Genomic DNA, 16,725 nt, shown 5'->3' with positions numbered 1-16,725 from the left:
TTTCATCAGAATATGCAGTGTTGACACAGTTGCACGAGAGTGAAGTGTGCGCTCTGCGAGGCTTTTTCTTTGATTGATGGCCGCATGTCCGGCAAGCGCGGTCCGTGTTTTGTTTCTGGCGGTTCAGGCCACCTCATGGAAGGTTGAATGACCTCAGGGCTCGGGGTAAGCACGGCAGGCCTGACACAACAGGGCCCCCGCGTGCCCGCACAGACGCTATTAGAGTAATTAAACTGCTATCAGTCTGTTGTCATCAGGGGTGGATTTAAGGTAAAGGGTCTTCAAGTGGTTCTTTCCAAAAGTCCTCTACAGGTTAAACGTGTGCACTGCGGGTGAGCTTTTTCTCGCTGGATTTACAGCACTGCACACGCCAGGAAATTGACTTTCCATCCATGCACCCATGCAGCCTCAGACATATGGGGCGCCTCCCAGTGGGGAAGGCAGAACAATGTGTGGGAGCTCTCTCGGAGGATGTCAGTTTGCGGTGTGTTATTTATTTAAAAATTGTCTCTGCAGGAAGTAAATGTTAATAAACACACAAGTATTGTCAAAACTATGGGCAGATTACTGATGTTTAAATGACGTTGGTTATGTCCAGCTTGAGTCTCCTTTCAGAATGATTGGCATCCCAAAATGTTTCCTCTCAGCTGAGGTAGAGATTGGAGGGTCAGGTGGTTGTCAGCCCACATTTAGAGGAGAAACAGAGCTTTGGAATGGATGTGAATGCCCCCTAATCCTCGTAGCTGGATTAAACGCAGTTTACATTCTACAAAACTGGGCCGATCTTTCTGTCCGCATCTCAACACTGGCGACGAGGGGTACAGGATTCAATAAAAAAAAAAAGTGGTGATAATGTGTCGTATTACATCATGAATTGCGGAGGAGTGTTGGGGAGGAGGAGGGATTATCAGATCCAGGAAGAGAGAACATTCACGACTCCTGGCTTGTGTTTACACAGATTTACTGCCATTTTATCCTCGGCTTTCTTCAAAATCAAGGCTCTTATTGCTATGATTTCTGTGTATACCTTGTCTGTACCGGACGGGGCGGATTCACATTCTAGAGGGGCGTGTTTAATGTCTAACTTTACCTTTTGCTGACACAAATCATCTATGTCAACTCTGAGTGTCTTGCGTTTTGTATTGCACAGGTCAGAGCGACCCTTGTACGGCAACCGATTCACTGAGGAAGAACACAGATTATCCTTGAAGTAGTCATTTAGGGGAGGGTGCATTGTTCATGTGCTGGTTTGATCAAAAGTGAGCGCTGAAATTCACGTGCTAATTCTGACCTCTTTTTAGTTTTCCAACCCAGGGATTTTAAAAGAGAAGGGGCTATGATCCAAGATTGTCTTTGGAAACAGGATGATAAGAACACAGATAATATTTCAATTAAGGTGAACAGAAATGATGTCAATATGCAAGAACACTCAACAAAGAGCACAGGAAAACGAGAATCCTGACTCTGTGTCCTTTGTCTATCACCAGACGTCTAACAGTCCCCAAGCTGTGACTGGTTGTGCTACTCACTGTTCATCTGATGTAAATCATCTTGCGGATCCCTTGTTTAGTCGATTTATTTAGACGAGGATACAACAAAACATTAAAATACCATCAAAAAATATAAGCACCTTCTCATTTCGCCATCTCAAGTCAAAGTGGTATAAATATATCGGGGTTGTCCTTTTTAAGGAAGTACATTGCACAAATCACCAAATTTTAAGAATAATTTCTTTATTGGTTGTTTTGATTTACATCACAAAGGATGCATTTATCCTGGAGGTGTACAAAGAGAGATAAACCAGGAATAACAGTCAACAGTTACAGCGGTCTTGTGCAACAACATACCACCTAATTAAGAGCCCTAGACATGATTTAGAGCCTCATTTACATACAAAGTACTCGTCAAGGGAAAATAGAGTATTTCTTGACAAAGTAGCAAACAGCAGATACAACTGTGAGATACATTTCATTCATAACAGTTATGCAGTTATAATAAGTGCGGTCTCCCCATGCGAACGTAAGGAAACTTACAATGATGAAGGAGCCGTACCAAAGGTTGGTAGAGTGTGTAGGTCATCAAGAATGAAGGTGTCTCTGATATACTGAGTCGGGTGATGTTATCGGTAGTGGCTGACTTCTGGGTTAAAAGGTAAGATTCCAATGGTCCCAATATATTCCTGGTCCTGGAGCTAGGGGGCAATAATTTGATGTATGTGTTTAGCTGATCCTTAAAGTATATTAAGTATTGCAACCAATACTTGAATTTCGGTGCTCGGCCCCTTCCCCACCTACATGCAACCCACCTTTTAGTTGAGAGGAGACAAAGTGATACATGTTCCCTTTATCCCGTCTCTACATCTCCCGTGTGTCCCAACACTGCCACCGGTAGCGTGAGGGTGATCAGTCATAAGTGCTAGCGCCTCCTCGAGCTCCCTCCGGTAAGTCTGAATCTGGGGACATGATCATGTCAGATGTAGCAAGCCTGCACCCTCCATACCTCACCTTGCACATCTTACATCAAGGCGGAGATTATATCGGTATAGTAGAGCCTATGCAAGAATTTATAGTGGATAATACATAGCCTACTGCTTGATGCTTTTTGTCCTGTCTGTTGGCAGCAATAGACCCACTGTGCATCAGTGAGGGGGGTTCCCAGTTTCATATCCCAGCGCTTCCGAGCTCCTCCACTTATGCCAGGCATCTCCTTCTGTGCCGCGTGGTATAGAAGGGACACCAAGTGTCTTGGCCCTTTGGAGTTTAGTAGCATGTGTAACTTGTTAAGGGTGGAGGGCAGGGCCAGACTGGGAACACAAACCTGCACTGGCAATTATGTTGGACCGGCCGGAGGGGGAGGGGTGGACTGGGGGGGCTGGTGGAAAACACTGCTGCTGCGCTTTTGTTACATGGGGCCGATTTTGAAGTACTGCTGCAAAACCGGCCCCCAGTAACAACAAGGATTTGCATAGCCAATAGGTCTCGCTTTTGGGACCTTATAAGTATTTAGTTATGCAGCACAATATCCTTGGTGCAACAACATCAACTGTTGCATGGCTTAACACTTATAAATTCCCAAAAGCGAGACCTATTGGCTATGCCAATGCTTGTTACATTGGTTTACGACATGATAACTATTGATGGTTTTGTTTTTCCTCTTTGTCTCTAACGATGATATTTTATGGATTGATGGCCTTTGCTACTATTATCTTTTTTTCATTAGGGTCCACGCGCAGAAGAAATGATGCGCAGCTCAATGGAACGTGGAAAATGGGTATTCTTCCAGAACTGCCACCTGGCACCAAGCTGGATGCCCTCATTGGAGAGACTTATTGAAACAATAGATCCTGAAAAGGTACGAGTCACAACATATTTTTGCTATTTTTCCTACATTCTCAACCATTTTAAATTATTCCCAGAAATTAGCACCAGAAGGCAATAGAAGTTGCAGCACTCAGTAAATAAAGTATCACATTCTATGTGCTCCCTTGAATAAGGTCCTTCCTTGTATTTTCAGTGGCATCAACAGTTCTTTTTGCAGAAAACTATTTTAGGCCTGAGTTTACAGGGCAGCCACCCGCAAGACCTATTTATTTTTCACAGTAGGTACAGAGTGAGCTATGGGTCACTCCACTTCAACAGTTGATTATTTGGATCAGCCTCTTTCAGCCATTGGCTTGGGACATTGTCAGTCTCATTTTTGATCACCCAAAGGGATATTTCTCCCTTCACCCTCATTCGGCCTTCCATAGAGTGCTTGCATTATAATGCATGATATACTATTTAACATCTTAAACATACACTTAGCCATCACCCTTTTGTCTTATTCAATTCTCATACATGTATTGTACACAGAAAGCAATCTTGTGTTCTTTACTGCGGCGGTCAATTATGACTGCTTTTAACATACTCAAGTCAGGTTCGCACTAAGTCCTGACCCTAATGTGCCTCCTAATTGCTTTTGTTTGTCACATTGAAGGGTCCTCTTTGGGTCAAACCATCACCAAAACCACTACCAAGCACTGGCAAAATCATTAGGTCTGATTTCATTGTGCTATTGCTTGGAGACATTACTGCTGCTTGCCTGTGTTTTTATGTGTTGTCACATTAAACCCCAAATTAGTGCCTTTACCAATGCTTGTGTAGACCTATTCTCCTGTAGAGACTTATCATACAAGTTGACATATAAAACTCCCTGTGATAAAACTATTTTTGGGGGTAGAATTGTTGTCATTAAAAAAATAACAAGTATGGCGATTGTTCCCTTTCTATCATAAGGAAGAGGCAAACGAGACTCTTAATTTCTGATGTTAAAGATGAGGAGATACTGGGGGTTTCTTGAGTTTTGCTCAGAAGTCGGGTTCTTGCTGGGATACAGGGCATACAAGGTTCTCTTGTAGGAAAATGGCGAGGTCTCTATGCAATGCAGTTGATCATTGGGACACTGGACAAAGACTGCAGCACTCCTGTATTGGCAAAGGCTCATTTAACAGGTAGTAGGACCTCAATAGCATGCTTGAACCAACTGTAATGGTTGTCTGCTGTTCCGCAGGAGCGTCAGAAACCTGAAGCGAATTCCGCAGCCTTCCCCAACTGTCTTCCGACTCTATCAGACTCTAGAGACTCAGAAGACTAGCCAGGGAAAACAGGGAAACAAAACAAGGGAAGGAGGGTTCGCACTTCAATGGGTCACTGGCTTCTGGATCCGTAGATAAGACAATCGACGCCTGGCATACACCCTGTAAAACAAATATGGTGTAAATATGGTGTAAACAAAGCCACATACAACCAACTCCCTTTGTATAACTTTGCCCTTGACTTCACCTACCCCTGTATCGTGCTTTCTATTCTTGCAATGAGAAGGCTTCCAGGTTTCACTATAAGATCCTATACGAAGGAGAGCACACTGTTAGAATGAAGTAAGAGTCAGCCCCAAGTCTACTCTATATCCGCTGTCTTCTTACCCTCTATAATGGTGTGTAGGAACTACCAACTCCCTGGACTCTAATTGTCTGATGATCACTGTGGAAGGTATTCTATGGAAATAGATAACATGAAATGTCAAAACAAACAGAAATACCCACTGGGATTGTAAACAGTAATTGATGGACAATGTAGCGCAGTGCGCTTTTACCGTGTTTCTGACGAGAAGATCCACACCACAGTGTTTCACGCAATTCCCCAGGGAGAAACGAGATACTGCTGGAATAGGAGAGGACTGAAAACACCTCCCTGGAATGGGCACGTGAAGGACTACAATCAGGGTACTATGATTCTGAACCACGTCTTTGGCAGGTAGAAGTAACGGGATCCGCCAATGAAGTGCTTATCAAAACGAGGGAAAAAATATAAAGGGGACAGAATAAGGAAAGAAATGCTCGTGCAAGCGGGGATGGGCAACTCTGACTAAAGGGAAGGCACCGGGATTCACCCGGCAGAAAGGGATGACAAATTCCTTTCAAACCAGCACAGTCAACTATCTGTGCAAGAACAAAGAGGACAAATCCGTCACCTACATGAACGAGACTTCTCACGTGGGCACAAAGGAAAACGGGAAAGTCCACCCTGCTAGAGTTGGTCAAGTAGCGAGCAGGGATAAAACGCCACGAGGAGTAGCAGCACGCAGCGTTTACAACAACCCGGCTTCGTTCACTCGAGTGAAGCCGGAAACAGGAAATGACAAAACCGGAAGTCAGGCAGCTGAGCGTCGTGACGGAAATGAATCTCGAGACAAGAACGCTAAGCGCGTTTCCTTGTCACGAGGTGCCTTAAATACTACCGCGTCAGGAGTCGCGGACCGTGGGGCATGACACCAACTGGACATGCAGATCACGAAGTGAGCTCCAGTTGGGTCTTTACTCCTGTGGCATTGTACCTCTTTAGTCCCAGGTTGCAGCAGCAGGATTCCTCCTAAGTGTTAGTGCCTAGCCCTGTCTCCCTATGTCCAATCTTTCCTCTATGCTGGTGCAGAGGTTCCTCGGAGTAACATATCAGCTGATACACTAGTCTCAAGGTTCAGCTTATGCCATAAATTTGTGGGAGTTGGTGCTAGGCCAACTATCTACTTTCATGCAAACATATGCTGCCTCCTGCCCCCCGGTCTTCTGCCGGCAGGTTCTCCCCCGGTGCCAATCGGACCCCTTGGATCCATGGACAGATCCAAACAGGCGCAGCTTGAGCCTTCTAGACCTTCCCCTGCACCGGCTCCACTGCTGACATCGCCGGTGCCCACTGTTGGGGCAGTCCCCATACTCATTCCAGACTCCGAAACCGAGCCGGATGAACGTTGTCCAAAGTTGATTCTCACTGGGGGCAGACTACCTAGGTGTGAGCCAGGCCATATTCCTATGGGCTAGGACTTGGGGATGACTCGGAGGGGCCTCTGGGCCCTGATGAATGCCAGACCCTGGATGTCACCGAGGACACCTGGTGTGAAGATTTCATGGATACCAGTAATCTGGACACCTCTCCAGATACTGGCTTGGTCTCTCCTCCTACCGTGGCTATGGAGGAGGGAGCTTCATTTGCTATGGAGATGAGGAGGGCGACCGAGGTCCCGGACCTTCAGTTGCCCTGCATAGCTGTCAAGACGAATGTCTTGAAGGAGGTGCTTCATTTGGGAGCTACCCCTTCCGGATGGCTTCTTCTGTTTAGCGAAGTCCTCATGGACGTCCTACTTGGGGCCTGGTCCAAGCCCTGCACTGAGGCTCATGTGAATAGAACAATTGCTCCTTGCCATCGCTCCACCCCAGGGGACCCCAATTTCCTCACCCAGCTTCCTACCCCAGTGAGCTTGGTGGTCAAAGCCTTCACTTCCAGAGTAAATCCTGGTGCATTGCCTACCACTCCGCCGGACAGTGAATTTAAGAGGATGGATACCCTTGGAAAGTAAATGTTTTCTTCTGCCAGTCTGGCAATGTGGTTGATGAACACCGTGTGCCTTTTGGGCTGACACTTCCATTTGCTCTGGGACTTGGTTGTGCAGGTGCAGCCTATGGTCCAGGAGGAGGCACGAGCCATATTCTTCCAATCTATTGCTGATGGGAGAGACGCCGCTAAGTTTGCCATGCGCTGTGGACTGGATACTACTGACTCACAAGGTAGAGCGGTCTCATCGTCTCTCGTCCTTAGGCGCCATGCCTAGTGGGAACCACTGGCTTTTCGGGGGATTACCAGGCCTCGCTCAAGGACATTCCCTTGGATGGCTCCCATTTCTATGTAGACCAGACAGACTCTGTGCTGGAGCATTTCAAGGACAGCAGTGTTACTCCCCTCCCCAACCCCAGTCCACTTTTCGCTCCTCTTGTGGCCACAGAAGGGGCTTCCGGACGCATCTCTACCCACCCAGCCACCATGCCCTGCAGGCTTCCTAGGCTCTTCAATGGCTGAGGACGCGGTACCCACAGACCTCGTGGGTCAGGTAGGTCAGCTATCTCTTTCATGCAAACATATGTTTGAAAATTTGGAGGTAACCACCAAATCCAAAAGTATATTTTTTTGCATTGTGTTTATTCCTATGTCAATTAGACATCCTGTTATATTACAGTCAGAAGCCTTTGTTTGAGGTGCAGCTTTTGTATCTGAGTTGGACCCTGTGTATGGAAGGACACAACACACATTTTTTTGGTCCGGGTATGAGTGGCTATTGTAGAGCTTTCCTTTTGCAACTGGCAACCTCTTGCATGCCATAATTGAACATATTGGAATGTTCTGGTGTTTTTTATGCAAAAGGGCTTTTCTTTTCTCCACTTCACCTTTTTTGGATCCAGCCCAGACATATAACAACCTAAGCTGCACTTACCAGCTCAGGAACGGTGTAAATGTCAGCCAATGCTCTTTATTTCAGCAATGTGCCATAAAAGAACAAGCAAATTAATACATTAATAGCACAAAAACAAAACAAATAATACATTTTTTTATTTATTCATTAAGATTGATGTGGACAAGAATTAAAAGAAGCGGCCAGCCACCTTACAAGTACAATAAAAGTAGTTTAAAAGTTGATAAAACACTGTACAATAAGCCAATTAAAGTATCAATGGACTCTCTTAAGCTCATCAACCAATTACAGTCCTGTAAAAACAGCATAGTCATAAAAAGTGCAGCAGTATAAAAGTGCTTGGTGAATTGTAATAGTAAGGTCCAAAGAGTCATTCATACTAGGTGTTTTTAACATTACAACTGCTCAGCCTATACATCCCTTCCATTCCAATCGCTGATAACAGAATGTTATGTTTCCCTTGGTTACCACATTGCAAGTAGATAACTTGATACAGCAAACACAATGTATTTGCTAGTATCCGATTGTAAGATTCTATAGGACTTTATGTGCTGCGTGGTCACTATGTTCCTGCAGATTGGAATTAACCATTTAGCCCTAACCTTACTATACTCTGGGCAAAAAAGAGAGCATGTTCTACAGTTTCAGCACCAAGTTTACAGGACGGACAAGCCTGCTCCATAGAACGTGCCCATTTACAGGTATATGTGCACAATGGTAAGGACCTATATCAAAATTGTACATAGAGCTCTCTCACCAAATTGGACTCAATTTCATCAAGAAACTGCTCCGCTTTATAGTAATCTTTGACCTGTAAAAAGGAGCTTGTCAACAAACCCAGAGCTGGAATTGTCATAAGGTTTCATAGTTTAAGATTCTTAAAACTACTTTCAAGCTCCAATTTGGTGATTAACAGGACAATCCCCCCAGGATCTTCCCAGAGCCTTTCTTTGCACATTCTCATCAGGGGGTCTCTTACATATTTTATCCAGGGGAGATCACCTGCCCCTGGGAAGTCAGTATCTCTTCCAGGCCTCCACAATAGGAAAGCAACTAGGGGGTTGCCAAGACTCTTCTCCATTACAATAGAGGTCAAATGGCAATCCCTTCAGAAAGTGGCCTGAGCTCCACGTTCAGCCCTACAGGGATCCAGCAGTGGCTGCTGCCAATCCGACTTGGGGGGCAGAGTGGGGAAAAAATCTTTAAACACTTACCTTTCACTGTCAACCCATGCTCTTCTTCTCCCTCGTTGACCCACGCTCTTCTTTTCCCTTGACGTACTGAGCCGTGCTGCTCCTGGCACTACAATTCCCGGGATCACATGCTCCCAGACCCCACCCAATCCCAGCACTTCTCCCAGCATGAGAGAAGCACTGGTATTGGGTGGAGCGGGCCAGTGTAATGCTCTGTGGGGCTGGGAGCCTGTGCCCTGAGCACTCATGATAACTCCCAGGAACAGCCTGGACATATCAAAAGCAAAAAGAACAATTGATGGACAGAATGCAGAACAATGTCATACATTCACCCCAGTGCAGAGATCTGGGCCTAAATCCATCGTTTTCTTGCTCACCATGCCATTCCAGTTTTGGCCCAGCCCTATGCAAATCAGTCTTGACCCTGCGCCCAATGGGAACAGTCCAGCCCGAACTGCCAGGCCAGGTCCTCCCTGGGCTGGAAACCAGCATCCTAGGACCGGTGTCGGACTTCCGTCCCTCATCAGCCAGGATAGCGTGATTCCAGTGGCATGGAGAGCACGGGACTCACGTCTGAGCATACCCGTCCCACTCGGGGTGACAAAAGCAACTATTGATGGACAGAATGCAGAACAATGTCATACATTCACCCCTGTACAGAGATCTGGGCCTAAATCCATCGTTTTTTTGGTCACCATGCCATTCCAGTTTGAACCCAGCCATATGCAAATCAGTCTTGACCCTGTGCCCAATGGGAACAGTCTAGCCCGAACTGCCAGGCCAGGTCCTCCCTGGACTGGAAACAAGCATCCTAGGACCGGTTTCGGGGTTTAACCCCTCTTCAGCCAGGATACCTTGACTCCAGTGGCTTGGAGAGCACGGGACCCACATCTGAGCATACCCGTCCCACTCGGGGTGGCAAATGCAAAAAGAACAATTGATGGACAGAATGCAGAACAATGTCATACATTCACCCCAGTAGAGAGATCTGGGCCTAAATCCATCGTTTTTTTGCTCACCATGACATTCCAGTTTGGACCCAGCCATATGCAAATCAGTCTTGACTGTGCGCCGAATGGGAACAGTCAAGGGCTATCTATCGGACTTATCGGCTTTTCTATGTCTACCTGATCAACCGTCATTATTTAAATCTCCGGTTGTACTGAGGTTTATCAAAGGCCGTACAAACAAGTTGTAATGCCACAGTGGGACCTTAATCTTGTCTTAACTTTTCTGATGGGGTCCCCGTTTGAGCCTCTTCATAGTTGTCCTATGAGGCTGTTGTCCTTTAAGACGGTCTTTCTTGTAGCCATAACCTCGGCAAGGAGGGTGAGTGAGCTTCAAGCTCTTAGTTCTAAACCCCCTTTTCTAACATTACATGCTGAAAGGATGGTACTCAGGACCAGGGCTGCTTTCCTGCCCAAAGTTGTTACTCTGTTTCATTTGGGGCAGTCTATTACTCTCCCTGTTTTTTATCCACCTCCTCATCCCTCCAAGGAGGAGGAAAGGCTTTATCGCCTGGACCCAAAGAGAGCTGTTAGCTTTTACTTGGACAGAACGAAGGACTATCGTCTGGACGATCAGCTCTTCGTGGGTTATGTTGGACATTCCAAAGGGAGAGCGGTGCACTAGCGCACTCTATCAAGATGGATCATCCTTGCCATCAAGATCTGCTATGCCCTGGCTGGTAAGGTTCCTCCTGAGGGTATTAGGGCTCATTCAGCTAGTGCTAAATCATCTACATCTGCTTTGGCCCGGGGTGTTCCTGTGGCAGATATTTGTAAAGCCGCGACTTGGGCCTCCCTCCATACTTTCGCAAAGCATTATTGCTTGGACTCTGAGATGAGGAGGGAGGGCCACTTCGCGCGCTCTGTCTTGCAAGACTTTCTGGTATAGGAAGGTGGACAGCCTCCTCCTGGAGTGGGGACTGCAAGTGGGAATCTATTCACAAGGTGAGGAATCCACTGGCAGATGTATCCATCAGAAGAACAAGTTACTTACCTTCTGTAACGCTTTTTCTGGTGGATACAGTATCTGCCTGTGGATTCCTCACTGGCCCACCCGCCTCCCCGTTGTCCACCTTTGTATACCTTAAAAGTTGTCTTGTTTGAGATGTTGTTATGCTTTCTGGTACATTTGTAGGAGATGCTTATTTTGTTTAGCTTTCCTTTTGTTTATGTACTGTGTATATTTGATCGTATATTGTATACTGTGTATACTTTGAATTTGTCGTTGGTCCACCTGTGCGCCTCGAGGGCACGGAAAAAATGGGTGGAACTGACGTCATCACGCCGACGTGGCTCTCTTATGGCTCCGGTGACGCGAGCGGAGCCGATGCATTATGACGTCGTCCACGTCGGCGTAGAGAGCTGGGGAAAAAAGTTCTGTGGAATGCTGGCGCAGGGGATATTCACAAGGTGAGGAATCCACAGGCAGATACTGTATCCACCAGAAAAAGCGTTACCGAAGGTAAGTAACTTGTTCTTCTGCTCTATTTTGCCATTTCTGCTCGTTTTTCTGCTCCTGTTTCGCTTTTTCCGCTTGTTTGTCTACCCTGTTGTGTGCCTCCTCTGCTTGTTTCTTGCTCTGTTTTGACTTTCTGCTCGTTTTTCTGCCCTCCGTTTTGCCTTTCTGCTTGTTTTTTTGCCCTCTTTTTTGTCTTTTCTGCTTGCTCGTTTTTATGCCCTAATTTTTTACTTTCCTGTTTGTTTTTCTGCCCTCTGTTTTGCCTTTTCTGCTTGCTTGTTTTTCAATCCTCTGTTTTGATTTTTCTGCTTATTTCTTCCCTCTTCCCGCCATCTTCTCACGACCTGTTATAGGGGGAGCTAGCATGATGGAGACCCCCACCTCAGCACCCAGATACCCCAAGGGTTGACAGTGCCGCACTCTACAAATGCTGATTGATTGATTGATTGAGAGTAGTGCAAAACTAATTTGGGGTAACATTAGTGGATTCTGCTTTCACTGTTGACTTCCTAGACTATTTAAAATAGTGGAGCTTGTTGGAACAGAGATGTAGCGAATGAAGAACTTCAGGTAAATGATTTATCTCGCACATTAAAGTTGTGGAAAAACTGATACTTAGACTCTTGAGTCCTGTGTACACTTCAACACTCATTTTCAAAGCAATCACACACAATTTGCTTCATGTTCATCCATCAACTGTAGTATTGAGTCTGTTGATATAGTGTTGGCATGCTGTACTGAGGAGAAAACACAGTGTCTTAACAAAAATTACAATGATGTGTTATAGATTCAAGAGTTAGCATGTGCAAGAAGACAATACTTTTTCGTATACATGTAATCCTCTTGTGATCTCCAATAACTTATCACATATCTGTTCAATATTTTCTCTACTTTAGAGGGACAGAAAGTATTCATCTTAGTTTGATCTAAATGTCTGATCAGGGACTACAAATTGCATTAATCAATTTAGCGTTAACACAGTTATATCACAGAGTTTGTTAATTAAGTTAGAAGAGGCTCCAGTCTTACATTAAGGACAAATGGGCTTTAAATACATATATGAGTTTATGGATCTAAGACGCTACAGATATGAATGTATAAAAGGCATGACATCATAGAAACATACATATGCTCCTTGCTGACCAAGCTAAAGGATTGGAACTATATATTAAAATTGCATTGGTTCATTTTTAGAGAGAAATTATCAACTGTGCATGAGCTATTGAGACCTTACATTTTTAATGACACTTTTTATTGTCTCATGCTTGTCTCTTCTATACCTATCTCTCCATGTCCAGGTGCATAGGGATTTTCGCCTCTGGCTCACCAGTTTACCTAGCAACCGCTTTCCAGTAGCCATTCTTCAAAACAGTTCGAAGATGACCATTGAGCCCCCGCGGGGGGTGAAGGCCAACCTACTGAAGACGTACCTGAGCCTGAGTGATGATTTTATAAACTCCTGCTCCAAGGTGAGATCACTGGGGCCTACTTTTCATCTTTCAGGTGGAAAAGGATTGTCAAATCTGACCATTTTGCTTAAAAACAGATTCCATCCCAGTGTCCTTTGTAATGTATACAGATTCAGCTGGACCAATTAACTAATATGGCAGGTGGGAAAAATATTTGATCTGTGGCTTCTTTTGTCCACTGAAAACATTTTACTGAAGTTTCTATGCAATGAGCAACAGTCATTAGATAATAGATGACAAGGGCAAGGGCACATTGTACTAAAGTCATCTTGTGCCCTGGGCACCCCCATTTTATTCTGACTGGTACTGTTGGTAACTGACTCTGACTGTCCCTGGGCTCTGCCTAACCAGAACAAGGACCAGTGCTAGGGTGAAAACACTTAGAATACAGTGGAGACACCTACACATACTAGGGTAAGGGTACTCCTATGTTTGGCATGACCTCTCCTATAAGGCTCTAGTACATAATAGGGCAGGGGGATTAAAGCTACCTTTAAGTCCCTAGTATATAATAGGGCATGGCAGTTTAAAGGCCAGCAGCCCTTTCTGCGCTAGCATATGTGCACTGCTGAGCATCTGAGGTCATTTTAAAGCAGCTTTTAAATGTAAATTGTGCCCAAACTCGACTTTGGTGTTAGGGGCACTTACAAAGTGATAAACAACAACATTTTGGTATATTAGGTACCCCCAGGGTCTCCCCTAGCCGTCCCAAGGGTGGGAGGTCAGGTACTTATAAGGTGAACCCTTATAAAAGGAGTTTTATATGCCTGGTGGATAGAGATAAAACAAATTTCACTTCCCCCATTGTAGTAAAGTGCTTCCCAAAATCGATTTTGTGCTAGAAGCACTGTTAAAGGGAGCATCTACATTATTATTGTATATTCAGAACCCCTAAAGTCTCCCCTAGGTGTCCCAGGGGTAGGGGGTCAGGTATCTATAAGCAGGGTCCTTATAAAAACAGTTTTATAGGCCCTGGTATTGTATATTCCCAGCTACATAGGTTAACATTGCAATAGTTTGTGAAGTCATATCACAAGGGACAACTGAAAAATATCATATAAGGAGAATGGTATTGATAAATCCAACAATATGCTGTTGTTGAATTTATCCTAAAACGTACAGAGAAGAAGTTAAATGACTCTCTTGTCTGTGAGCCAAAATTTAGCTTTCCATTGGTCTGGCCTGAGTAAGTGGATTAGCCAGGCTGATTTTATGAAGCGATTAGTGGCACACAGGGAGAAAAGGATATTTTTTGTAAGATGACCCTGCTCCAGCAGGAATGCCAGAGCAGGGGGAGGGGTCATAAAGCAACAGCTTTAAAGGTAGAAAAAGACAGCCAGACCCATCTAATCCTTCTTCCACTCTGAACCCAGCCAGATGGCTTGACAAAGGAATTTGCAGATATGGGAGGGAGAGGAGCTATGTAAATGAGCCATCCCTGAGTTGGTTTAGCTAGATCTTGCCTCTCTGCTGAGACTTCAGCCATATTGAATTTTGGAAGAATCGTGCTTTCCAGTAGACCACTGTGCCACACTTTGGAGGAGATGTTTATGCTGTGGGGTGTTGCCCTGCACCTCATTGGACAGGAGTGTCCTCCTGCTTGACCCCAGAGAACAATGAATAGGCTTGAAACAAGAGAAAAATAAGGGCCCATGCTGGAAGTTTGATTTGCACCAACCAGACCCTGTATTCTGACTGACTGCGCTTGCTGGATAATCTGGAACTACAGCCCTGTGGACCTAACTTGCTTCAAGAGCAATAAAGAGTGGACTCCTTGCAAGCTACAGGTTAATAGAGCTCACCTGGACCATCACCACCAAGAATCCCCAGCCTGGAGTGAGTTCAGTGGACTTGTAAGGGTTTCGTCCAAGTGGACTGTTGGATCTGAAGTCCCAGTGTCAGGATTTCTGCAACTGCTAACTTCTTCTTACTATCACAATATACCAGCATGACTCATGTTATTCTTCCCAACACTTATAGATAAACAAACGTATTGTACCCTGACTTTTGACCATCTGTGTTCGACCTCATGGTCACAGTTTCAAATCCCGGCGGGTCCACTCAGCCTTTCATCCATCTGAGGTCGATAAAATGAGTACCATTGAGTTGGGTAACAAGAAACATCTGTTATTCAGAGCCAAGATACCTATGAGTGAACGTGCGCTTTACAAATACACATGTTATGTTATGCTGTTGGTAATAGCTAGCTGCAGCTGGTGTTCTCCGGTTTGTTTAAAAAGGCTTATAGTGTTTACAAATGATTTACCATGCTGCATTTGCAAGGTCAGGTTTCCGGCGCCACAGAAACATCTAGAAAATCCACCAGAATAAGCATCAAGCAACCGGCATAGATGACCTCAACGTGAACCTTCTGGAAGACAGCCCTCATCAAATTAAACCCCTGCACCTGTTCCTTGCTATAAGCAATTACAATGTGACCTTTGTGAACATTATAAAACACCTTCCAGTGTTTTTGTTAAACTAGTACATATTGTTGGCAGGGCTCTGACCAGAGAGGACTTGGGTGAAGCTAACCCGGTTCACATTTGCATGTGGGTTTGATGCTGAAGTTATACTCACTACACTTTCGAGAACTTTGATAAAGGGGCCTCTATAAACATTCTAAATGAAAACAAAACAACAACATAACTAAAGGTTGGGTGCGATTTGAAAAGCTTTCGTGAGGGAATACCTTAAGAGATGGTGTTAATACTAGACTAAAGCCATATCTGCTGGTACCATTCATCAGACTGGTGTGAATGCCTGCTGCTGTGTGGATGTTGAGTAGACGAGCCACAGCATCTTTGATTCTGTACGCTGTCTGCATCCTAACCTCCTTCCCCCAGGGATTTGCCACCAGATTCAGGAACTAGTGACACCGCCCCACTGGAATCATCTGTGATTCAGGTAAGTGGCTTATGACACCCAAACTTTCAAGGACCGTCTTGGAGATTCCAGACCCCTGGATTGTGTTTTATACACTTTGAGACCCCAAAAGGAACTTCAGGAAGAAATTACAGAAGTTTGGAGCAACTTTGGAAAAAATCTCCATAAGTAGACCGACTCAAACCTGGCTAGCCAAGGTGGCTACCCTCAACCGTGAGCCAACCTGCCCTCCAGGTTCGTTCTGCTGTGAAGCTCGGAGTTGCAATCTCCAGAGTTTGACCGGTAGCTTGTCGAAAGCCAAGCCAGCGAACCCCAGCCTGGTGAAGAGCATCGAGGGACCCTGGGAGAAAAAGTTCAGTAAAAGTTTCTAAGTTCAAAGCTAGCAGACTTTACCGGCCCCAACTGCGAGAGGCAAACTGCCCAGCTTCAACCGCGAGCTGGCCTGGATTCCTGGTTCATCCCGCTGGAAAGCTCCAGAGGTCCAACTTCCATAATTTGACTGGAAGCTTGTCGAAAGGCAAGCCAGCGAACCCTCACCGAACCTGGACTGGTGGAGAGCATCGAGGGACCCCAGCAGAAAAGCCCCAGGAAGGTTTCTAAGTCAGAAGGCAAAAAATTGTGACCGAGGCTTACCGCAAGGAGTAGCTGCGCAGGGCTCCATCGTGGTCAGCCTGAAACTTGGATTTTGTTCTGGTCTAGAGCAATCAGTGTCTCACTAGGTGCTATAGTTTTCTATGTGCCATGTACAGCTAAATCTTTGAAAATTCATATCTCCGTTTCCCTACATTGGATGTTTTTCGTTGTGGCGTCATCTTAAATATAAACATATTAACCTATTTGTATAAATTGGTGTCGGACTTTAATTGTATGTTGTGTCTTAATTATTTTTGAATTGGTGTTTTTAAATTCTTTACATACCTGTCTCTGAAGTTAAG

At 45.1% G+C, this 16,725-nt stretch overlaps 1 protein-coding gene across 1 annotated transcript in view; it reads left to right on the top strand.

Annotated features, from left to right (window-relative positions):
- The window catches only part of DNAH1 (dynein axonemal heavy chain 1), a 1,256,292-nt gene that overhangs the window by 1,083,757 nt on the left and 155,810 nt on the right, over positions 1-16,725 (top strand). The window contains exons 69-70 of the mRNA XM_085624793.1: positions 3,220-3,351; positions 12,734-12,904. Of these exons, the coding sequence (XP_085480919.1) occupies positions 3,220-3,351; positions 12,734-12,904 (303 nt within the window). The remainder of the gene's footprint in view (positions 1-3,219; positions 3,352-12,733; positions 12,905-16,725) is intronic.

Source organism: Triturus cristatus, chromosome 9, assembly GCF_964204655.1.
Source record: "Triturus cristatus chromosome 9, aTriCri1.1, whole genome shotgun sequence".
Classification (NCBI taxonomy): domain Eukaryota; kingdom Metazoa; phylum Chordata; class Amphibia; order Caudata; family Salamandridae; genus Triturus; species Triturus cristatus.
Note: the sequence above shows the minus strand (reverse complement) of the source record. Positions and strands in the feature narration are given on the sequence as shown.